The sequence below is a fragment of the Octopus bimaculoides genome, chromosome 2, assembly GCF_001194135.2.
Source record: "Octopus bimaculoides isolate UCB-OBI-ISO-001 chromosome 2, ASM119413v2, whole genome shotgun sequence".
In the NCBI taxonomy this organism is placed as follows: Eukaryota; Metazoa; Mollusca; class Cephalopoda; order Octopoda; family Octopodidae; genus Octopus; species Octopus bimaculoides.
This window is the reverse complement of record NC_068982.1, coordinates 169,217,337-169,242,988: the sequence shown is the minus strand read 5'-3', so window position 1 is coordinate 169,242,988 and position 25,652 is coordinate 169,217,337. Positions and strand designations below refer to the sequence as shown.

At 35.9% G+C, this 25,652-nt stretch overlaps 1 protein-coding gene across 8 annotated transcripts in view; it reads left to right on the top strand.

Moving 5' to 3' along the window:
* The window catches only part of LOC106876851 (myoferlin), a 204,650-nt gene that overhangs the window by 49,948 nt on the left and 129,050 nt on the right, over window positions 1–25,652 (top strand). For 7 of the 8 annotated variants that reach the window (XM_052965716.1, XM_052965717.1, XM_052965718.1 and 4 more), the window contains exons 3-6: window positions 2,056–2,147; window positions 15,074–15,173; window positions 19,457–19,511; window positions 21,154–21,359. In XM_052965716.1, coding sequence (XP_052821676.1) covers window positions 2,056–2,147; window positions 15,074–15,173; window positions 19,457–19,511; window positions 21,154–21,359 — 453 coding nt within the window. Of the gene's footprint in view, window positions 1–2,055; window positions 2,148–15,073; window positions 15,174–19,456; window positions 19,512–21,153; window positions 21,360–23,994; window positions 24,179–25,652 lie in introns of those variants that run through there. The other variant, XM_052965723.1, reaches the window with a different exon arrangement.

The following is a 25,652-nucleotide window of genomic DNA, read 5'->3' as shown; positions in this document are numbered from 1 at the left end:
TGAGGCCCAATGTACGAAGGTCTTGCCTCACCACCTCAGCCCAGGTCTTCCTGGGCCTACCTCTTCCACGGGTTCCCTCAACTGTTAGGGTGTGGCACTTTTTCACGCAGCTATCCTCCTCCATTCTCACCACATGTCCATACCAGCGCAATCGTCTCTCTTGCACGCCACAACTGATGCTTCTAATGTTCAGCTTTTCTCTCAAGATACTTACACTCTGACGGGTATTCACATTGACATTACACATCCAACGGAGCATACTGGCTTCATTCCTTGCGAGCTTACGTATGTCCTCAGCAGTTACAGCCCATGTTTCACTGCCATGTAGCATGGTTGTTCGTACGCATGCGTCATACAGTCTGCCTTTTAAAGAATAAGGATTTTAAAGAATAAAAAGATTTGAATGGTACAACAATGCACTATAATACAAAAAATGGACTATATACCTGTTGTAATTTGGTTATCTATAGTCCGATGATATTTCTGAATTACAATTCCTTCTTCAGATCTTCTTATTTCGAAATATCATCAGACTATAGATAACCAAATTACAACAGGTATATAGTCCATTTTTTGTATTATAGTGCATTGTTGTACCATTCAAAACTTTTTATTCTTTAAAATCCTTATTGTTTTTTTCATACTAATTTGCGTAAGTTGAACTATGGAAAATACCAGAGAAAGAAACCTGTTTCATGCAATACATACCAATACACACATCTAAGCAAACTTCTTTCAGGGGCCCTTAAATTACTATTGTGGATCCTCAATTTACTATTTTGTTGCATGGGCCCCACAAAATCTTATATGGACCCCTGTTGAGAAACACTGGTTTATACTAATGTTACTCCTTAAATTAGCAATAATATATTATAAATTATCAGGTCATCATCATCATTTTATGTCTACTTTCCAAGGGGGCTTATGTTGGCTGGGTTTATCACAATATGAATTTGTTTCTATTCAGATTTACTGCCTTTTTCGAAGGATCAGAGGATCGTGTCTCACTTGTACATTCCATTTCTGGCACTGTTTCTATGGCTGAATGTCCTTTCTAACATGCCCTGCTTTAACCCTTTAGGATTTAAACTGGCCTTATTGGGTCCAAATATTTTACCTGTGTTATGTTTAAACCAGCCAGATCTGGCCTTTCACACCTACACTACAATGTATTTCTAAAAATAAACAATCACATCATCAAAATCTCGTAGCTATAGGATAATGTATGATTGATTGAAAACAATGTGAATAAATAAACATTACATTTGATAGTGTAATCTGAATGCTAAAAAGTTAAAGATTGTACTGGATTTTATCATGGTACCAGCACTAGCAAAGCTGTCAGGTTTTTGACAAAACTAAAGAGTCCTCTCAACCTTACACTATATTTACTTATTCTCCAACTACTTTTATAAAGAGTACATTTTATTGTGGCATCAACTCTATTGATGTTGCCTTGTACCTCACCAGACTAAAGAATTCTAAGTTTGAGTCCATTTGTTCAAGAACCAAGAGGGTGAATAGAAGAGATGAATGATGAAATGATGAACTAAGGTGAGAGGATGAAAAAAATAAGGTTACAATGAGAGAAATGTAATTGGAATGACAGTGTTGTAGAGGAGGGAGTAATGGAAGAGAGACTATAATGAAGACGATGAAGGTGGTAGCAACAGAGAGCAAATGATGGAAAGTTGTAGAGATAATTAATAGTAAGAAAGCATGATGGTTGTTAATAAAAATGAAAGTGTGGTGATTGGAAGCTACTGGATACCAATAGATTTGATATAACCCCTTGTTATGCAAGCATTATGATGGAATAAAGGGTTGGGAGAAGTAGATGGTGACTGAGCAGGAATGTTAGGGGTAAGAGGCCAGTGTTATATATAATAATAATAATAATAATAATAATAAGGCAGGCAGGCAGTCAGTTTTTGTCTGAGAATTCATATGCAAATAGAAATAAGGAAAGAATATATATATAAAAAAAAACTGACTAAAAATAAAATTGAAACTTAAATATATCCATTGTTTATATTTGACTTTATTTTTATTCAGACATTGGAATTTGACTTGAAAGGCGTTCCTCTTGCACCCAATGATCAATTAGTTGTTACAGTGAAAGATTATGAAAAGATTGGGCGCAACAAGTAAGTATTTCTTAAACTCTTTTTTTTATTCAATTTCACTTTTAACCAAACTATTTAAGTATGATGCAGAAAGTATTTTTATAAAGGAAATTATTAGAATCAAGATTTTTCAATTATTTGACCTTCAAAAGGATTTTGAAATATTATACTTCTTTTAAAATTTGAACAAAATTCTTTCATTTTGTTGAAGTGAAATTTAGCTGCTTGCTTACTGCAATATAAATTTTAAAACCTTCCAGGATTACTTAACTGAGTAGAATTTCTCAATATGAAAACTCTTCAATGTAGTTTATCTCAACATTGATGAGGTTATTGCATTTAGCTTCCTTTCTAGTGCTAGAATAAACTACAGTGGTAAAGTTTCCATTATAATTCAATATTACAATCATTCCTGCTTCAGATCAATTAAAATTAGTTTCAGGAGGATTTGATCTCAATTTATGCAAATGAGTTACACTTAAATTTGATTAGTATCGTTGCCAGTGCCCCTGGACTGGCTCTTGTGCGGGTGACACATGAAATTTTTCGAGCGAGATCGTTGCCAGTGCCCCTGGGCTGGCTCTTGTGCGGGTGACACATTAAATAAACCATTTTGAGTGTGACCGTTGCCAGTGCTGCCTGGCTGGCCTTCGTGGGATTTTTGAGCGAGATCGTTGCCAGTGCCCCTGGACTGGCTCTTGTGCGGGTGGCACATAAAATGCACCATTTTGAGCGTGGCCATTGCCAGTACCGCCTGACTGGCTTTCGTGCGAGTGACACGTAAAAGCACCCACTACACTCTCTGAGTGGTTGGCTTTAAGAAGGACATCCAACTGTAGAAACACTGCCAAATCAGATTGGAGCCTGGTGTAGCCATCTGGTTTCACCAGTCCTCAGTCAAATCGTCCAACCCATGCTAGCATGGAAAGCGGACGTTAAACGATAATGATGATACTACAGTACATCCTTATTTTCTTGGATCTTTGTCTTGACTAGAAATTTGTTGTGTCCAAGGCATAATGTTTTCTTGGCGAGTGGAGTTGATATGAAATCAAAATAGAACTGAAAAGTTGACATACTGATCCTAAATCTGCTAAATACTTCTTATTCATATTTTGAAGACTTTTTACTAATAGCTGCTTTGAGGTGCATTAAGCCAATGGAATAGATCTGGTTGTTGTTTATCTCTAAATCAACCCAGATCAAGCAAAGTTGTTCCAGCTCTAACCATCCGGCATTTTCAGGAGTATCTAGTTTTATATTTGTGTGTGTATCCTTCTCTTTTTAAAAATGGCAAAGTGTGATCTGAGGGTGATCTAGCTACTATTTTCAAGAAGCTTGAGCTGTTACATTAGGCTTCTTCATGGCCTTCAATAGATTTAGTGTCCTTAATAGAACAATAGATTTGTTGTAAGCTAACAACCCAGATAACAAAATTGCTATTTTGCAGGTAGGTATCTCAGAGAAATGTGAAAAGTAAAGACCCCCTTCTTAAAAGTTCCCCTCTGAGGCACAAGTCTGGGCAAGGTTATTTATGGAAGACCAGCAGTCACCTATGCATATCAGCCTCCCTTCTTCATACCATCGTTGCTATCCAAAGGAAAGGCAAAGGCTGATACAGCTTGGCACCAGTGATATCGTAACTCATTTCTACAGATGAGTGAACTGGAGCAACATGAAATAAAGTGTCTTGCTCAAGAACACAACACATAGCCTGGTCTTAGAAATGAACTCACTACTCTATGATTGCGAGCTTGACATTCTAACCACTGAGCCATGCACCTTCACATGGAGAAATGTACATCAATTAAAATGGTAGTACAATACATGTAGTTAGACATTGTGAGGATGAGGGGGGGAAACAGGTTGGGGATAAGCAAAGGCATGCTCCCTGGAGAAAATCTAACTCCAAAAAGGCCTCATGATAGCCAAGGAGAATGAGCACCAGCCAGCCCAAACGTTGGGGTGGGTTGCACCTGCCTACCTCGGTTGCTATAGCATTGAGGTAGATCCGGCCACCCCCGTTAAGAGACAAAACCCAGATTTAAAACACTAGATGATGATGATGATGATGTGATACATTCCTATTAACTTATACTGAATATATCTCATAAAATTTATAGAAAATCCTATTTGTGTGAAAATCCTAGCTATTTTGACGCTAGAATAAAATCTGGAAAACTATTGATGGTCTATGTTGGCCACGATTGGTCCAGAGTATTTAGTGAGCATGTTTGCAGTGTAGAGTAAAGAATTTAAATCTAACAAATTCTCACTCTTCCTTGCTGGAATTTTGTTGACATCTAATAGAGCTGTATTCACAGCCAGCAGAAACAGAACTCACTACTGTAAAAACATTTAGTCTAAAGTTCTCTTTTATTTTCATTGTTTTTCCTGAAGTTATATTTACACACACACACTAGTATTGGTGCTTTTTATAAATCTCCAGAATGATTTATTCAATTCCACTTCATCCAACATCCCTGTTGAATTTTTCTCTCTTTCATTAACCAACCAGTTAACTTGTTTTGCTTTTTTTTTTTTTTTTTTTATAACTGTTGAAATATTTTTTTTAGTATTGAGGCTATTTCTGAAACTGAAATATTTAGTTTGGTTATTTTCATCCTAATTATTGAAAGAAATTAATTATATTTTGGTGGTGAAATTGTAAATGTTGTCAAAGGTTAGGTAATAACCTAAAAGAATGGAAATAATATAAATTGCTTGATGTTAGTTCTAAACATGTTAGTCTTAGTTCTTTGTCCACTTGTCAAATATTTTTCTTTTATTATTTTCTTTAAGTCTAAGACTTGTTAAGTCTTGCTCCTTACCTTCAGCTAATGTTGTTGCTTAGCCCCAACTAAATCCTGATCAAGCATTCCAGCCACGACATTTCCAATTTTTTAGGCATATTGTAGCTTTGACAGCAGTAACCAGTATATTCTTTGCAAGATAGTAAGGTGATTGGCTGCTGTTTCTATCAAGTTTAAGTGACCACATAGAGGCTGCCACATTGGATCATCAGTTATTTTGATGTCTGTGTACGATGTTAAAAATGTATTGATTTAAGTTTTATCATCTAGATCAAACGTTCTGGGAAGTTTTGACATCAGAGAAATGTTTAGTAGATTGATTATGTAAATAATGATATTATATTAAATAAGAGAAATGGATTTGGCCAGTGCCAGCTGACTGGTCCCATGCCAGTGGCACGTAAATAGCTCCGTTTGAGCGTGGTCATTGCCAGTGCCACCTGACTGACTCCCATGCTGGTGTCACGTAAAAAGCACCATTCAAGTGTGGTCAATGCCAGTACCACCTGACTAGCCTTCATGCCGGTGGCAAGTAAAAAGTACCCACTACATTCTCAGAGTGGTTGGCGTTAGGAAGGGTATCCAGCTGTAGAAACCTTGCCAAATCAGATTGGAGCCTGGTCCAGCCTTCTGGATTGCCAGCCCTCAGTCAAACTGTCCGATGCATGCCAGCATGGAAAGCAGACGTTAAACGACGATGATGTTATTATTGGTTCCATGCTAAAATATACCCAATACACTGTGTGAAGTGGTTGGCAACAGGAAAGTCATCTAGCTGTAGAAACTGTGGCAAAAATGAAACCTATAAGCAAATTATGATTCTCTGACCTGTCTTGGAGGGCATTAATTTAAATAAGAGCTTACTCAAACTATGATGATGTCAAGTCATATCTTTTCACTTCATACCAGTATAGACACAGCAATGTTTACTGTTAATGTTTAGCTGTTTGTGATTCCATATCTTTGTGATATAGATAAGATATCACACTAAGATAAATATTTCTGACAAGTTGAAATTCAAAATAAGAAAAAATATTTTAAGATTTGGCATGATGATGGCACAGTGACGAATTTTGAATGCCATAACTGCAAATGGAAAGTAACAAAATTCCAGAATAGAAAGTTTGTTATTGTCAAGAGGAGAATGAATATGTAAATTAGTCACTCATTAAGAGGGTGTATATGGAATTGTTATAAGGGTCATAGGAAGGAAGTGAGGAGTGTTTGTCCTCTGAACAGAAAGATAAGCTTTCTGTTAAGGTTTACTAACTGACTGACTAAACTACTTTCAGAAGAAAATCCTCTGTATTAAATCTGAAAGTCCTTGTTTATTAGTCTTTTTCTCTGCTTCATCAAAATTTAATGGCTGAACCAACGAAGAAGCCCCTATGTTGTCCCTCAACCTGCTAAAAATAGTGATCAAGTGTCCCTAAATTCAGATTTTACTGCTTTAAAATAAATAAAAGAGAAAATATTGATAGTTATAGTCCTGGTTATCTGAATACTAAAGGGTTAAGTAAGCTCATTTCTTTGTTTATAAACTGATGCACTTTTTTTTTTTTTTCTCAAATCTTGTAGTTAACTACCTTTTGCCTTTCACACCTCAAGCATTTAGTCAATTCTATGCAATTACATTCAGCTAAGCAACTAATGTGTTGATAGTTCTTAATTAGTCTCCACTTAGTTTAGTAACACTGTTTATGTTAGCTCAGGATACTTTATAATTAAATTTACTTCTATGATTCTAGTTTTCCCTTACAATGCTTTATAAGAGAAGGAAGGACTACACCAAATCTTAACTACTTGTATCTTTCCTGGAAGTAGGGGTTTAGCTCTATTGAGCCAGAAAACAAAACTGGCCTTCAACAAGCAAAGAGCTACTAGGGCACTAAACTACACTACCAATAGTTGTATTGCTTTTCTCTAAGTCGTTCATTCAAAGGTTTAATCCTAACACTGTCAATATTTATCTCGTTAAACAAAGTTTTCAGTTGTCACCCGTTAAATGAACTGAATCAGTGCTTTATGTCCTTTCTTAAGGAAACAATACAAACTGTTAACACTTGATTATTCAGTCACCTGAAATATTAGAGTTTCTTTGTATCAGTAACTGTATACATAGCAAATGGCCCCAATCACTATATCAATTTATCTTTTCTAAGTCACCCTTCCTAATATTAACAAATTCTGTTGGCTGAAATGTTTGTTTGTTTTTGTTTTTTCTTGACATATTTCTATACAGTAATTATAAACTTTAAATAGCTCAGCTGTAGAAACTCTGCCAAATTAGATTGGAGCCTGGTGTTGCCATCCGGTTTCACCAGTCCTCAGTCAAATCGTCCAACCCATGCTAGCATGGAAGGCGGACGTTAAACGATGATGATGATTTAGCTGAACAGTAATGCTTTTAAATCACGTAGCCATTTACTTTAGTGTGTGTGTGTGTGTGTCTGTACATATGCATGTGTACTTTCATGAGACTTAACATGCTTTTTGCTAACCTATTTATTTTATAACTAGCCTCCTACAGACTCCATATGCTATGTCTTTGAATAAACACGGCCTCAAGTGCAGAGTAATGAATTACTGTCAACGTAGTTCCTTGTTAGTAACATGATAACTGTTCAAAAATTTGCTGTTATATACAAAGATGCAAGTTGACATGTATGTAAACTTAGATGCATTGCATATAAGCAATTTTTGTTTATTTCAATACTGCTGTCGCCGCTGCTACCAGCGGTGACGACATACGACAGGAAACTAACATACGAGCTCTCGATATTATATCCGCCATTGGCATGGTACTCACGTCCGGCAGTTTCTGCAATTCGACCGACAGGTGATCAGGAAACCCAGTCACAAATGCCAACTTTACCGTTTGATCCAGCGATTCTCCCTCGTACACCGCCAGTCTAGCCAACCTCCTAAGTTCGTTGGCAAACATGTCAACCTGTTCACCGGTCCACCTCGCTCTCCCCAGGCGAGCGTACGCCTCGAACATCCCTTCTGCGAAGGCCTCCATCAAGCGGATTTCTATCTTCTCCGCGCTAACTTGGTCCCTCTCTTCCATCTCTAAAAATAGCGCCAATGCCGGACCATCTAAGTAGAGCGGTAGAAAGCTTGCCAAGTCGCATATTCCCTGGAGCTTTGCGACTAGCTTCATCTTCTTTAGCCATGCGACTACGTCCGTGTCGCTGCAAAACGGCTTAATTATGTCACTAGCAATCCTGACTGCACACATAATTTTTTTTTTTCTTATGGGCCGAAATAGCTTGTGGTGCAATGGAGGAAGAAGACAACAAGAAGCAAAAGGACAGAATGAAGCATTGGACCTTACCTTGCCGACCGCAGCGGAGTACACGATCGCTCCTAATCGGAACACGTCTTTCTCGTAACGTCGCTGTTTCCTCACTGGCCCTACGTGTTAGCCTTCGACCGCGTGTCGCCGACTTCCAATCTGACCCTTCCGGTTTGACCCTTCCGGTCTGGCTTCACCTCTGTTTGCCTCACCCCTCTCCACCACAACACATAGCTCGTCACAGCCCAAACACCACAAATACCACATTGCATTTATGGCAGATACTGAATTTACAACTCTGCCCTTGATACGGTACTGCTCTGTTTAATATAAAAATAGATCCAGCTTCTACTTTCATTTTGTATGAGTGGCTAGCATACATAAAAATCCGTCAGTATGTAAGCGTTCTTCCAGAACATGTACTTCCAAAGCAGCAACTTCTATAGTTTGAAACTGTGATTGTAAAAAATGCAGAAAAATATAGTAAAACAAATTATGAGGATTTGGGTGGGGGGGGTTTAACTGGTTTTCAGTAATGTTTGATTTAAATTTTATTAATAGGTAACATTAATTAAGTGTTAAGTGTGAAAATAAACCTACAAAGCTTTCTTTATTAGAAAACCTCCCACTCCTACAAATGTCTCTTGAATCAAATTTCCTTTTCATCTCCAAATGTCAGTTTTGTCTGTACGTCAAAATTGATGAAACTCAGTGTTATACCCTGTTTAACAATTTCATTAACTACAAGAAACTAAAACTACTTTCAACCTGAAGGCATGGAATTTGTTACAGTCACTATTCTTACTAAAATATTCTAAAATACTATTTGACATCTTCATATGTTATGTACATTTTAATTAACAATAATGCCTTCCATGAAAATAACTAAACTGTCATCTAGCTAATAAGTTTCATAATAATCTTTTACCCTTTAGCATTTCAGGCTATTCTGTCAGTTATAATGCTTATTTATTTACATTGTTTTGAATTAATCCTCCATTATCTTGTAGCTTCAGGATTTCAATGATACAATTATTTATTTTTCCAATGACATTGTAAGGTAGGTGTGAGAGGCTAGATCTGGCATAAACTAGGTAGAATATTTGGGTTTAAATGCTAATAGACAGGGTTTCTTCTTTTTTTTTTTTTTGGTTTCTTGGGTTTCTTTAAACTATAAATATTCTTGATCTTTAATCTCCAACTGGTATATTCAACTAAACTAAATATCAATAAACACACTTGTTCTATTTGTTTAGTTCATGTTAACAATAAAATTATTAACTTATACTTATTTAAGTGTCAATCCAAACAGCTGTTGTGAAGAAAGGATCTTGTTTATTGTAGGGATTGCAATAATCTCCAACAAATATATGGTCTCAGTTTTGAAACCATACTTTAGTAGCTTTAGATATTTATTCTTGGAATTAAGCTAACATTACAAAGGTATCATCTGCTAGTGGAAAAAGCTGAATTACTTCAGAGCAAGACTTTAGCTCAATTGTCTTAAGGTGTTGCTTACAATATGAAAACTAGTTGCATACTGGAGTTGACCTAATTAACTGGCCCTCTCCCCAAAAATTATGGGCCTTGTGCCTAGAGTAGAAAGGAAAATGAGAGAGAGTTAAAATTTTTTGTTAGCTAAAGCTTCCCACAAGCTTTCTTTACGCAATTTAAATCTATAAAATTTGCTAGAAAAGATATAAATATTAAGGTGTGTCACTGTCGTTTATTTTAAAAATCCATTGTATCAACTGTTCTAAATAGAAATACAAAATAATCAATGATTTTGGTGTTTCAACCTATTGATGTAAAAGCGACTTGAGTACACTGTGAAAAAGAGGTTTCTCTTAAAGTTAGTTACTATTTAGATACAATGCTATGTTTATGCACCATTTTAAAGACTTCTAAATTAAGGAATGCTATTTTGACATGATAATGACATATTGGTTTCAAATTTTAGCACAAGGCCAGCAATTTTGGGGAGAAAGGGACAAGCTGATTACATTGATCCCAGTGTTAGCTGGTACTTATTTTATTAACCTCAAAAGGAAGAAAGGCAAACTTGACTCCAGCAGCATTTGATCTCAGAACATAAAGACAGGAAATGCTGCTGAACATTTTGTCTGGTATGCTAACTATTCTGGCAGCCTGCCATCACACATGTTAATGAAATATTGAAAAGAGAAATGCTACTTGCTATGTAAGATAAGAATGTAGAAAGCAAGCATATTATGTAATTTCAGTTTCAAGAAGATCTGTAATTGATAGTAGTTCACTTTCCTTTTCATTTGATAAATTTGGGGAAACCCTAATAGGGTGCTGTCCTACCAACTAGATGGTCAACAAGAAAGTGAGAGTCTCTAAAACTGGTCTATTTCTGAAGCTTAAATATATTTTATCTGTGAGAAATGAAATACAGTTGCTATATATATTTATTTTCAAACCTTGTTGACATAACTGAACAAATAACTAATATTTGAAGCTAACTTAAGGGTTTGGTTCATCACTGTTTGGAATTTTGGTAAATATTTTCACTGGTAAAAATACAATTTATGTTTAAAGTTGTGAAAATGATGTTTACATGAACTTTGTCACAGCATTGTCAGTTTTAGTGACTGATTTTAGCCCATTTCCTCAGTTCTACATTTGTTTTAACATTAATATTATCACCATTTTACATCTGCTTTTCCATGGATGGCTCTCTTAACACCTCACCACTCATTGCTGTCTGTTATCATCTAACACACATAGCAAAACTGAAAGACCAACTCCTGTTACTGTCTATATGATGTTATTTTGGTATGAGTTTTATAACTGTATGTCCTTCCTATCTCAAACAATTTTACAGTGTGGTCTAGATGAATTAATCTTGCTACTAGCACTAGAAGAATTGTTGATACAGTGAGAAAGTCTTTCCCTCTGTCAATCCCATGAAAACAATTATTTACTACAAATACTTTTATATGGTCACCCATGCTGTTATACCTTATATAAAAATATGATTAAATGTAGGAAAATTTATAATGAAAGATAAAATATTTTTCATTGAAGGAAATTAAGCATATTATCTCTTGACAACCAGTTGGTTGCTATAAGAATAAAAATAGTGAGCTTATATTTGTCATTTAGTTTTGGACTCCTTTAGACTATTATGGTCACTTTGACAATTTTCCAATCTTTTATCTGTGCTCTGTGCAATTATTTCCGTTATGTAGTTTACATGAATTTGTAAATATACACCTTCCACATTCCAAAGTTATATTTTTTTTTGTTCCACTTTCATTTTCAAATCATAGACCAACATTAGTTGATAAAATTTCTGTCGTTGCCATCTCTTGGCCAATCATTATTTTCATTGTGGATGGTGTTGAATAATCTTAATTTCTATCAGCCAACTTTGCTTTCCCAAATTTCATGCCTTAGCTTGCATTCTTTCTTTTATTCAATTTTCACCCTTTTTTTTTAAATATCCCAGAACCTCAGCATCTCAAATTCAAAATAAATCTGACCAGTCTATTTTGTGTCTATAATACATAAGCCATTGATGAGCACTTAGCGAAGTAATCTGCATAGTCAGCACTCTAAATATATGTGACTTGAACTTTTAATTTGTAGCCTCATTAACTTATGGTAACATTCTTGAATAATCAAAACTCATGTGTCTGTCATTATCTGGGACTCATAACAACAGAGAAGAGCTGGTTAATTCTGTCTCTGTTATGTTATTTTTGGCATGGGGTTTTATAACTATATACTCTTTGTATTACAAACTACTTCATAGAGTAGACTGGGTGGATTTATCATGTTAGTTGTGGAGTAATTTAGTTGTTACATATGCGAACCAAAAGTAATTCTTGCATAAATTTTACAAGTTTGTTAAATTAATCATCAACTAGTTTTACTCTCCAACCCCCACCCCACCAATTCTCTGGAGTTAATTTGAAATAAATTCATGGCAAAAACTTCATTATCAGCAGCCAGGCTCTCCAAGATATCTTCAATGCCACAGATTGCAAATTAATTCATCCAAAAGTACAGTGTTTCAGAATTTTGTTCCATACAGTAGCTCCTACCTTTGCTGTAGCATTTAGGATATGTAACGAGGCAAAAGGCTTATTAATGTTGCACCCTGTAAGTGGCACTGACCTCTAGCTCATGACCAAAGAGTTCAACCCTTGAGCCTTTTCCCTTGACAATCCCACTACTCCAGAATTAAGGAGATATTTACTCTGACTTCGGCTCATTTTACGGTTAGATTTATCCTAGTGATGAGCAAAACAACCTGCATTCAGTTGACGTGATAATCCATGAAAGCTCTGGGAAACAAGGGGCTTGTCACAATGACAACTCAATGCCTTATATACATCAGTTCCAACTCCAAGAGCAATAGAGATGTAGAACCCATCCAGGCCAAGTAAACCACTGATGTTCATCCATAGGAAAAGTGTTGAAAGTTAGCACTTGTGGAAAGTGACTCATTGAATATTGATCAGATTATTCAAAAACAGTTGAAAATAGGCTTTACCTGAAAATTGTCTCAATTTTTAAAATTGATATATGCTGCTATGGAAAACAAGCCAGATCCCTTCCATAATAGTATAATGTCATCCCATCTGCCTTTGGAGTGAGTCCATGTTGAAAAAGTGAATTTTTCTCACCAAAGTGGAGTAAGCATGAAAAAAAAAATGGGGTAGAGAATATGAAAACCAAATGTTTGGGGCTTTACAAATTGTCCAAGGGATTCTGAAACAAGCTTACCTAGGAATTGGACCAAGAGGGTGTTGAAATATTTAGTGACTAGATCTACCATGGACTGATGTGTCTAAAGTTCACATTTAGAATCATTAATTTAAAGATTCTTATGACTGAGTTCCTCAATAAACAACTTCACTGTACTGAGGACCCTATCCAGCCCATCCCACTCCCTCCTGCAACCATACACTATCAAAATACCAGACACTTGAATCCAATTCAGGCCCCAACCTAGCAACACCATTGATATCCAATATAACCAGTACAAGACCAAAAGGATCACTCTGCTGAACTACTTAATCAGAAATAGTGTACTGGTCACTGAGATAAAAGGGCTTTTCATACATCTGCTAAGCAAAGCGAACTGAGAAAATTGAATTAAAAGCATTTTCTGGTTAAGTTTGTAAACCATATTGGTGACCTCAAAGAGTGTACTTATAACCTTGTAGCATGGATGGCTCCACACACTGCTTTAGTACTAGCCTCATTCATCTACAGTAGATGAGTGACAAGCTCAATTTTGTTTTGATATAAAACATTTCAAAGTACAGTGTATGTGTGCAGGAATGAAATGACTTGAATGTCTTTGATGATGAGTTTGATTGAAGGTGATTTTCAGTTTTAAATTAGCAAATGAGACATTGAATAATGAATCTTTCTGCATACCCTGAAGAAAAACAGGATGGTCACATTGGAACAAGTTTGATTATGGCAAAACTCGATTAGAACTTAGCTGGAGTTGAACAACAACACAGATGCAAATGAACTTGATAATAGAAGTTTAAAAATAGCAATCTTGATAGTTTTAATATGTAAGTAAAATAAAATATATTAGAGGGTCCCAAAAATAAAATTTGGAGAATAATATTTTAAAATTGAAAAAAAAAAAAAAAATTGCCATGGAGCTGAAATCACTGACAAAACAGGTTAGATGCAAAGGGGATGATACTCTCAGAAGAAAAGTTATTCCAGGATCAGACACTGCAAGGAAGGGTGTGATTATTTTTCTGACATTATCTAGACTTAAATGTTACCTTAAGTAATCTGGAAAGTTAGGGTAGTGTAAACAGTCATCAAGAGGAACAAAAGGGTATTTCTCTCACAATTGTTTGTGGGATTTTGTGTTTTACTGAATGGGGGTAGAAAGAGAAGAAATAAAATGAATCCTCCTTGATGTCATATTTGCTGAATTTGGCAGTGAGAGTTTTTTTTTTTTTTTTTTTTTTTAAGTTAAGATGCATTTGTAACCATAGCTTTCATGGTTGATCCTGATTTCAGATTTTAAAAAAAAATGGTTGGTGGGATTTCAGACAATCTGAATTGCCATTTTAGAAAAACACTTATGTTCAAGAGGTTGATATCAGATAAGGCATTATTATTAACCCTTTAGCATTTAAGCTGGCCATATCAGGCTCAAATATTCTACTTATTTTATGTTCAAACCAACCAGATCTGACCTCTCACATCTATCCTACAATGTCATTTTAAGAATAAACAATCCCAGCATTGAATTTGTGAAACTAAGAGATAACATATAAGTTCCAAACAATTTGAATAAATGAGCATTACATTTGACAGTGTAATCTGAATGAAAGGGTTAAACCAAGTTCTGATATTGGAATGTCTGGTTATTTCTATACAATATGATTGATATCTTGACAGATTTTATTTTGCATCAAAAGATAGCTTATGTAGCCATCATGGTAAAATAACTTAATATTCCAATCAGCTCATGACTTTCATACAAGGATAATAAAAGTTTTATAAAAGACGGGACATTTACTTTAAAAAAAGTAATTTTTCATTAACAATTTATTTTACCCTTGATAAAGGTTACAAATTTGAAAATTATTTTTAATACTACCAAATATAATCTTGGATGTTAGTAATATCAACTAGGATATTTAAGTTATTTTGTTAAATTTCTTTATGTAATTTTTTTTCAAATACATTTTAAATTCGGAAACTTCAGGGTGTTTCACCCAACTCTCAATAAAATTGCAAAACATGGGATTAATTTGCAAAAGTTTTATAAAAATTAAGTGGTTAGAAACATTGAAACAATTTATATTTTCTATTTACAGGTTTGTTGGCAGTGTTATAGTGCCATTGCAAAATTTGATTAACGCCAAGACTCAGGAACTGAATGTTACACTCAAAGATTCTCAAAATAGCCCTACAACTGTGAGTACATATTTACATCAATTAGAATCGATGCTCTAAATCTTTGAGGACTGTTACTCTTTTACTCTTTTACTTGTTTCAGTCATTTGACTGTGGCCATGCTGGAGCGCCACCTTTAGTCGAATAAATCGATCCCAGGACTTATTCTTTGGAAGCCTAGTACTTCTATCAGTTTCTTTTGCCGAACCGCTAAGTTACGAGGACGTAAACACACCAACATCGGTTGTCAAGCGATGTTGTGGGGACAAACACAGACATGCAAGCATATGCACATACATATATATATATATATATACACAACAGGCTTCTTTCAGTTTCCGTCTACCAAATCCACTCACAAGGTTTTGGTCGGCCTGAGGCTATAGTAGAAGACACTTGCCCAAAGTGCCAGGCAGTGGGACTGAACCCGGAACCATGTGGTTGGTAAGCAAGCTACTTACCACACAGCTACTCCTATGCCTAATAATTTTTTTTTATATTTTCCCTCTATTTTTATTCAATTGTGTCTAATGGGTTTTGTTTGAGCATAGAGGTCTCCAAAAGACAAGGTTAAAAGATCTTATGATTGGCACATTTAATTGCAAAATGAAGAATCAAGTTAAAGTCATGTGAAGACATTGTCAATTCTCATAGGTGACCTAATTAGTCAGAGATGGTTGTAAAAGTTTCATTGCTAGAATGAGTGGAGGAAGTTCAAAGAGGTGCTACAACGGGAGATCTTTGGTCATATAAAACCTGGAAGATAGTCATGACTAAATAAAAAAAACCCAAAAGCCAACTTTTGAATTCAAACTAAGATTTTATATAATTCAGCAGTATTTTGCAAACAAAATATAACTGTAAAATATGGGCAGCAAACATCAATGGCCAAAACTGAACGTACTTCAAACAGAAGAATATAAAAATTTTGCTTCATACTTAGTGTATTTATTCACATAAAAGATGCAGAAGCATTTTAAATGCACCCAAATTTCAGCAGTACATATTCAGGAAAAGTTTTTAATACATTAAAGCTAATGGGAGGCCTACTTAATAAAACTGGGATGATCTTTCTCTAGTCATTAGTTACAAAAAGTATGTCTTAAATGATGCCATCAAATACAGTAACTAATTTATGAATAGCTGACATTAAAATCTGGCCCCAACCACCAAAATAAACCAAAACATAAAATAAAAAACAATATACAGGCTGTTAAGTTGTGAATTGACACTAATTTATTTGGTAATACTAAGTTTTGAAATTATCCTTTGAATTTCTGTATAAACAACCTATACATAAATGACAAAAGGTTATTTGACAAATACAGAAGAGATTACTACATGATGGAAGCATCAGATATATTATAGAAAGGTCATGTTTACATATTTGTGTTTAGCTGAAAGTTTGAGTTACATCATTTAGGCTAAAAGTCATACTACTGATAACAAGTGTAACCAAGAGTACAAGAGTATAGGTACTATGACAACAAAAGTCAGCTAATGCAGAGATGAAAGCTTTATCTGATGTAAAAATGTAGAGGAAATCAAAGAGTAATACCCAACACTAGAGTAGGCTTATGGCCCGTCAGTCCAAAAGTTCCTTTCTGTTTGTCTTTTTAGGCAGGTACACCTTCTATTGCTGGCTTGCCAGGCCTGTTGCAACATCACCATATTACTCATGTTTGCTAGCTGGGTGGACTAGAGTAATGTGAAATGAAGCGTTTTGCTCAGTCCCAGAACAGAAACCACAATCTTATGATGAGTACAACACCTTAATCACCAAGACATATACCCCTCATCCCATCCCTCCCAGCCTACACCCACCCCACTCCCTCCTACTTCTGTCCCATCCACCTCCCTCTCCACTTTAGTCTGTTGTTACCATTCCTCCAGATCTTCCCCTCTCTGAGGTGGAGCGCTCCCTCCTCAGTAGGGGTCTGCGCTTCATCCCCCTCACTCCATCCAGCAACGAATTTTGGACTTGTGCCGATATTCCCAGCTTTGTGCGCTGCATTAGGTTGTGTGTGCTTTTCCGCAACACCCCATCAGCTTCACTGACCTGGGCCACTGACCATCCCAGTGGACGCCAGCTCCTGGCCAGTTCCAAGCAGTCGATCTTTTTGCGGGTGTCTGCCAGCGTGCTGAGGACTGGTTTGACTTTTCCAAGTGTCCCTGACATCTAAACATCTCCCCAGCCAAACTCTCGGCCCTTCGATGTCTCTGACGCCACACGGACATCATCATAAAACTGGCTGACAAGAGTGGAGCTGTGGTGGTGTGGCATGCAGACCTCTACAAGGCGGAAGCTCTCTGCCAACTTCAAGACAACTCCTTCTACTGCCCTCTGCCCTCCAACCCCATCCCAGCTACCAACAGTCTGGCGAAGTTATGCCTCCATTCATCTTCCCACACGGCCTCAGACTCAATACAGAGGCCTACATCAAGTGCCTAGAGGAGGTAGTGCTGCTCTGGGTGAAAAGGGCAACTACTGGAGGATCCTATGTTTGGCGACAGGACTCTGCACCATGCCACACAAGCAGGAGAACCCAGTCATGGATGTCAGACAATTTCTGCAACATCAACTCTAACATCTGGCTACCTAATTCCCCAGACTGCAACCCCCTTGATTATTATGTGTGGGGCGAGAAACCAACAAAACTCCTAGTAACACCAAAGATGAAGTGACGGCAAGGATTATGGCAGCATTCACCAACTTAAACAAGGAGACTGTCTAGAAGAGTTACAGGAGATTCTGAAGTCATCTAAAGGCCGTGGTTGAAGCCAATGGTGATTTTATTGAATAAATTTACTCTTTAGCATTTCAAGCTATTTTTATGTAATTTTTGTAAATATATCTGTTAAAATGAGGTGTCAGTGTTATTTTCATTTCTGCATAATTTAGACTACAATATCTTCACCGCACCCTGTACATATATTCATCGTACATATATGTACATCGTATCAAATGAATATAAGTCCTGCCATTTGTTCCTATCCTGTCCTTATCACTTCAATTTTTCCAAATGTTACTAAGTAACTTAAAATCTAATTTGAATATTTCAAAATATGATTTATATATTAACCAAATAAAATCCTCAAAATTCTTTTGTAAACATTTGTGGATGGTAAAAAGCATGAGTTATTTTATGTTTATTTGAAGACTTTCATAGCTATACTTACTGGAAACTAATTATAAACAAGAGCACTCAGAGAGCACAAACCTCTGCCAAGGCAACACCAACATCCTTTCAACGATTAGCCAGAGATGATTTTTAAAATGACAATATCTGAAATAAACTCAACTGCTCTCACAAACAAGAATACTAAAAATGAACCTGACTGCTCTTAAAGATTAAGTAAAAAAAAAAAAACAGGAAAAATAATCCAGAATCCTGGTCCGGTACCGGATTGATCCCAAAATATAATCAGTTTGTGCCAGTCATGAGACCAACATCCCTGAAAGTTCTTCCCAAATCTATCCAGTGGCTTTTGAGATATCTCGTCCACAGACAAACAAACAAACACGACTGAAAACAATACCTCCATCTTCGCTAAGGCAGAGGTAATCAAGAAATACAAGCATTATGGCAGCTTCACTTAACTACATTAGTAATATATATGTCTGTAAAGGCATGTGGCCTAGTGGTTATGATGTTGCACTCAAGGTTGTAGTTTCAATTCCTGAACAAATGGTGCATTGTGTTCTTGAGCAAAACACTTTGTTTCACATTGCAACATTCCACTCAGCCTTAAATGGATAACCTTGCAATGGACTACCATTCCATTTAGGGGAAATTTGGGGCCTGACAGCCAGGCCAGCAGGGAGACATCATTCAAAAGTTACAACAATCCAAGGAATCACATTGTGGCCAGTAATGTATACCAACATCTGATAGTTTGGTCAGTGCTGTAATATATACATAAAATCATTGAGAAAATCTGCTGAAACTTTTGACCAAACTTGAACAGGTCTCTTCTTAGATATGATACAGGATCAAATATGGTGTATTACATCCTATCTATCTCATGCTAGAGTAGAAAAAGAATGGAAAATAAGCATTTTGGTCCAAGAGCTTTTTGTAAGCTTTGAGCATATTTTGAAAGCATAGAATATGAACCAATGCGGAAAATAAACACAGTCTCATAAAGTTAAAATATTAGAAAAATTATTTTAAATATCTATGTTTACATAGCTTATCATATAGTTGTCTTATTATGTCATCTTATCATGGATTTGTATTTGAATGGGCTTTTGATCTTCAGAATAATTGAAACTACTCTAAACTCTATTCTTTTTTAATCAGGGTACTGTGAGATTGAAGTTGGAATATATAGCACCACCTAGTGCTACTCCGGGAGGTAAGCATTGATGATTATCTATTGAATTTTCATGATAAAGATTTGAAAAGCTATTTGTATTCAATGTAGAAAAATTAAACAAATTATCATTAAGACTTTGCTACCATCAGCTCAAAATCTGTTAAGTATCCAATGTAAAAAGGTTGCTCCTCAAGCACAAGATTTTGGGTTCAGTCCCACCATGCAGTGCCTTAGGCAAGTGTCTTTCCACTGTTACCCCAGGTCAACCAAAGCCTTGTGAGTGCATTTGGTGAACAGGAAAATGAAAAAAGCCTCTGTGTGTGTGTGTGTGTGTGTGTGTGTGTGTGTGTGTGTGTGTGTGTGTGTGTGTGTCCGTCCGTCCTTGTCTTCACTAATTGTGATAGATGTGAATGAGTGTCACTGTCATACAAGTGGTGTTGAACATTTTAACTATACCCTGAAAGCATGTTCAATCATGGGGAAATATTACCTTGTCTGGAAATAAAGATCGTCGACATCAAGGACATCCAGCTATAGAGAATCTGACTCAACAAATTCTGTATGACCCATGCAAGCATGGAAAAATAGATTTTAAATCAACAATGATGATGATGCTAACATACTTTACTTTCAAACTTATAAATGGTCGATTGGATGTATATGTTAATTGTTGTATTATATTCTCAGGTAATCTTTGATCAAGCACACACCTGTGACAGACAGGTAATCAAACAATTAGATTTGACCTCAAAAATCTCTTGTTCCAGATCTGTACACTCTCATGTAGAGGACAGTGTGGGCATATCATATTCTCTCAACAATCCTATCAATTTTTACAAAGCATACAGTGAGCAAGTTGGACTTGGACAAAATATAGTAGTTGCTGTACCTTTGAATTGATTAGTGTTTGGAGTTAATAAAGATATTGATACTGTTCCTAATCGCATGTGAATGTTGAATTGCAGTTAGCTTACTGGATTGAGTTGGGGACATAGTGGTCTTAGAATAATGCTATACGAAGTAAATTACATGAAGAGCAAAGCTGCAGGCAACTGAACTAGGAAAGTAGCTGAGTATTAAAGTTATTTAGCAATATGTTCAGGAGAAGCAATTGTAATGCTATAGACATATATTTCTATATCATTCATGCTGCATAATATTGGGTTGGTGCATAATTATTGCAGCTTTTTTTTTTTCAGCAAATTTTATTCAACAAAAACAATAACAACATGTAACAAAAACATCTTTAAATGATTATTCCAGAGCATATTCACCATCTACTTCAATTACTGCTTCCCATTTGCTTGGCAGACAGTTAGACTGTCATTTAAAGATGTTTTTGTTAAATATTATTGTTTTTGTTGAATAAAATTTGTTGGAAAAAAAGCCACAATAATTATGCACCAACCCAATAAAAAGTGCCTATTGCCAGTAGAAGAATCTCATGATGAAGGCAGACTAATGAAAATGTTTGGGGATAGTCAACAGCCCTTTCTCAGAAGATATTGTCTTGCAGACTCCTCCAATCCATGTGAGCATGAAAATGTGGAAAGGATGATAGTTTGATGTATCCTATTTAAGGAAGTTGTTGGTTTTGATGTTCAAATTTAATGATGAGAAAAGTACCCCCTTCATTTAAAAAAAAAATTTTATTGTAATAATAATTTTTTTTTTCAAACAGGTGGTGTTACTGGAGGTGCGTCTGGCGTTGTTGTAACAGCTGATGATGATGATGATGAGGACGAGGATGAAGGTGATGAGGAACCTGCAGCTCCAGTTAAGGTTGTTGACCCTGTTACTGGAAATGTCACAATGGTCAAACCACCCAAGAAAAAAAAGAGGAGATCTAAAAGGCATAATCTATCAACAAAGAAACAGGATTTCCAGGTTATTATTATTACTACTACTATATGCTATTTATGTTTATTTTTAAATTCTCTGTGATCAAAGACATTCTAGCTAAGACTGGCTTATCTTTCCAGAGTATGTACAGGGCTGCATTATCAAATGTGTCTTTTTCTTGTTTATGATGGTAGTTTATAATTTGAGAGATTCACCTGCCATTTCTGATATGTAGATGTTCCTATGTTGTGTCAACTCTAATCTTTAGGGCAGGTGAGACTACAGTAGAATTTATGAGTTTTAGTGAAAACTCCAGCTTCTGTTTGGTAGTCAGGGAAATAACAGTATACTTTTAATTATTCAGTACCAATAGGGTGAAACATAGCAAAATATTGTTGTCTCTCTCAACTGATATATATAATACTTTTGGACTGTTAACAAAGTTTGAAGATCATTAAAAATTGGACAGCAGCAGAGAAGGCAAACACAAGGGACATTAAGTAAATGAAATGAAAGTAACAGTAACTGGTTTGGTCCTTTGACTGACCAATACCTTGAAGGAACTGTACCACTTACATTAACACCTCTGGTCAATTTCTATATGAGAAATTGTAGACAGAATGGTCATGACTGGGAATGCCTTTGTTCATTCAGATCTTGCTTGAAGTTAAACAGCCACTCAGTAACAACGATAGCTGCAGAAATTTGGAAAGATTTGCCTTGTATTAGTGACTGAAGGTAGAGTGAGTTAACTTCACTGTGGACCAATGAACCTATACATGTTGACCCTTGTGAAAATATAACTTCATTTATTTCTGTCTGATTTAGGGCTGACTGAATAATAGTTGGAAGATCCTGTTGTTTTAAAAGAACCTGTGTAAAACCCTTTTCACTCACGCTGAGTGAATCGGTCCCTTGCAATTTTAAGGTGTTTTTTTATTGCACTAAATTTACACATTCACTCCACTATTTACCTTCCTAGGTTAAAGACAATATCCTTCCCTCTCTTTAATCCTTACTCTTTTACTTGTTTCAGTCATTTGACTGCGGCCATGCTGGAGCACCGCCTTTAGTCGAGCAAATCGACCCCAGGACTTATTATTTCGATGCCTACTATTTATTCTATCGGTCTCTTTTGCCGAACCGCTAAGTTACGGGGACCTAAACACACCACCATTGGTTGTCAAGCGATGTTGGGGGGACAAACATATACACACATATACATATACATATATACGACAGGCTTCTTTCAGTTTCCGTCTACCAAATCCACTCACAAGGCTTTGGTCGGCCCGAGGCTATAGTAGAAGACACTTACCCAAGGTGCCACACAGTGGGAATGAATCCGGAACTATGTGGTTGGTAAGCAAGCTACTTACCACACAACCACTCCTGCCCTTTTTTTTTTTTTTTTTTTAAGTTAAAAAAAAGACAAATTTGCAAGCCCCTTTAGATATTTTGAGCTATAAGGTTAGTGCACTGGCTGACATAGCATCAGATTAAATGTAATTACTCTATATCATTTCATCCTTGTACTCCAAGACAAAATGTTTGATTTGGGACTATTAAAAAGAAATCAGTAGTCTATCTTTATTAATATTCTTTTCTATTCTATGTACAAGGCCCGAAATTTTTGGCGAGTGGCGCCAGTCAATTAGATTGACCCCAGTATGCAACTGGTACTTAATTTATTGACCCCGAAAGGATGAAAGACAAAGTTGACCTCGGCGGAATTTGAACTCAAAACGTAAAGACAGACGAAATACCACTAAGCATTTCACCCAACGTGCTAACGTTTCTGCCAGCTCACCGCCTTATATCTTTATTAATATTAGAAATAGTTTAAGGCAGTAAGCTGGCAGAATCATTAGCACACAAGGCAAGATGCTTAGCTGCATTTCGTCTGTCTTTATATTCTGAGTTAAAATTCCACCAAGCTCGACTTTGCCTTTCATCCTTTCAGGGTCAGTAAAATAAGTACCAGTAGAGCACTGGAGTCGATGTAATTGACTTAGCCCATTCCCTTAAATTGCTGGCCTTGTGTCAAAGTTTGAAACTGATATTAGAAACAACTTAGTAATCTTCTAATTTATTTCACTTTTTAGTAAGATCCTCAGTAGGAAAGCTCATCTTGAGAATCCCTTATTACTTACTTCCCTTAATTACAGACGAAGACACATTCATTAATTCTCTAATCCAACCTTATTCTATGATATTTCTGTGCCATTGTAACCCTCATAAAGTTGAAAAGAATTAAGAATGATGTACTTACGTTGTAGTTCAATAACCACCCCCTCAAATATCTTTGTTTAAAGCAATATTAAAAGATTGTTGACTGAGTAAGGTTCTTCTCATTGGTAACATCTTGTCCAGTGTTGCTTGCTAGACATATTAAAATGGGTGTGTTTAGAAAAAGCCAAATAAAAAAAAAATAATGCTAATATTGACTTATGGATAGTAGAAGTATTTTTTAGCTCAGTGTTTCAGATTTTCCTGTAGAGTTTTTCAATGACTAAAACTACCAATCAATCATCAGTAGGCTGTGAACCTCAACTCTTCTTATTGATTATTTTCATTTTTTTTATTTATAATAATATTATTCACTGGGCAAACTCTTCAGATTAATTTTAATAATGTTTGAGATACAAACTGACAGCAATCTCTCTATATTATTGCTTCCATAATCATGTATGCATGCTTACCTTTTGAAGTAGACGTGGGACTAACTAACTTTAAGGAACTTGGGATATGAAAATGTTATTTTACAGAGTTATATAATTATCCTAAAATACTTATACAAAAGTAGTAGCTTGATGGAATTTAGTTAATTACAGTTCATCATCATAATGGCTACAGTTTTTCAGGTAAGTGTACCAAAACATAATTTCTTAAATGAACAGGGTAAGTAAAATGGGATGTCAAGAGTTTTCAGTAAAATTGTTAATGTTCACAACCATTAAGGTGTCTCTATATGGTTACTTGATCCACTAGAAAATGCATACAGATCTCTCTCAGATCACTCTTTTTTCTTTCTTTCTTTCTTTTTTCCAAGACATATTTTTTCCTACATATCCCTAAAATGATGAGCTGCTTATGTACTTAAGTTTTACTTACATTAGAAATTAGATAACTTCATCTAAGCTGAAGGTTACATTTATCTTACATTTTCAGTTATTTCTTTTCTTTAGTTCTTGTTAAATTTTTGATTTTTTTTAGTTGTAACTTTTTATGTAAAATTTATTTTTAAAGAAATCTGATTCAGTTAGTTTCAATTAGGATCTTGGTTCCTGAGACCAGCTTAAAGCTGCAATATTCTCTGGAATTTGTAAAAATTGCTTTCTTATCTATACTGTTTTTAATAGGCTTATTCTCTGGCAGTGGTTTATCAGGCCAGAAGTAGAGAGATTTTTTTTTCTACAACTTCTTAAAATTAAAAATTCAATTTTTGATTTTTTTTCTTTCCTTTTTTGTCTGTTGATGTCACTGTACTTGTTGCATTGTGCTGAATCTAGTCCCAGATAAAGGAAACAAAATATTCACTTTTAGGATATTTTTTTTTCCCGTCAAATAAAGCAAACTTATCCACCTAATCACACACACATACACACACACTCTCACTCTCTTTCTCTCTTCCTCTCTCTCTCTCTCTTTCTTTCTCCCTCTCTCTCTCTTTCTCTCTCTTTCTCTCTCTCTCTCTCTCTCTCTCTCTCCTCTCTTTTTCATTTACCTTCAACTTATTTCACTCATTGGTCTGCTGTCATGCTAAGGTATTGCCTTAAAAAGTTTAGTGGAACAAATCGATTCCATCACCTGTTTTTAATCCTAGTATTTAATCCACTGGTCTCATTTGTCAAAGTAATGAATTACAGAGACATAAACAAACCAACACTAATTGTCAAGCAGTAGTGGCAGACAAACATGCACGCATACATGTGTGTGTGTGTGTGTGTGTATACACACACACACACACACACACACACACACACACACACACACACACACACACACACACACACACACACACACACACACACACACACACACACACACACACACACACACACACACACACACACACACACACACACACATATATATGGCGGCGAGCTGGCAGAACCGTTAGCACACCAGGCGAAATGCTTAGCGGTATTTCGTCTGCCCGCTACGTTCTGAGTTCAAATTCCGCCGAGGTCAACTTTGCCTTTCATCCTTTCGGGGTCGATTAAATAAGTACCAGTTACGCACTGGGGTCGATATAATCGATTTAATCCGTTTGTCTGTCCTTGTTTGTCCCCTCTGCGTGTAGCCCCTTGTGGGTAGTAAAGAAATAACACGCAT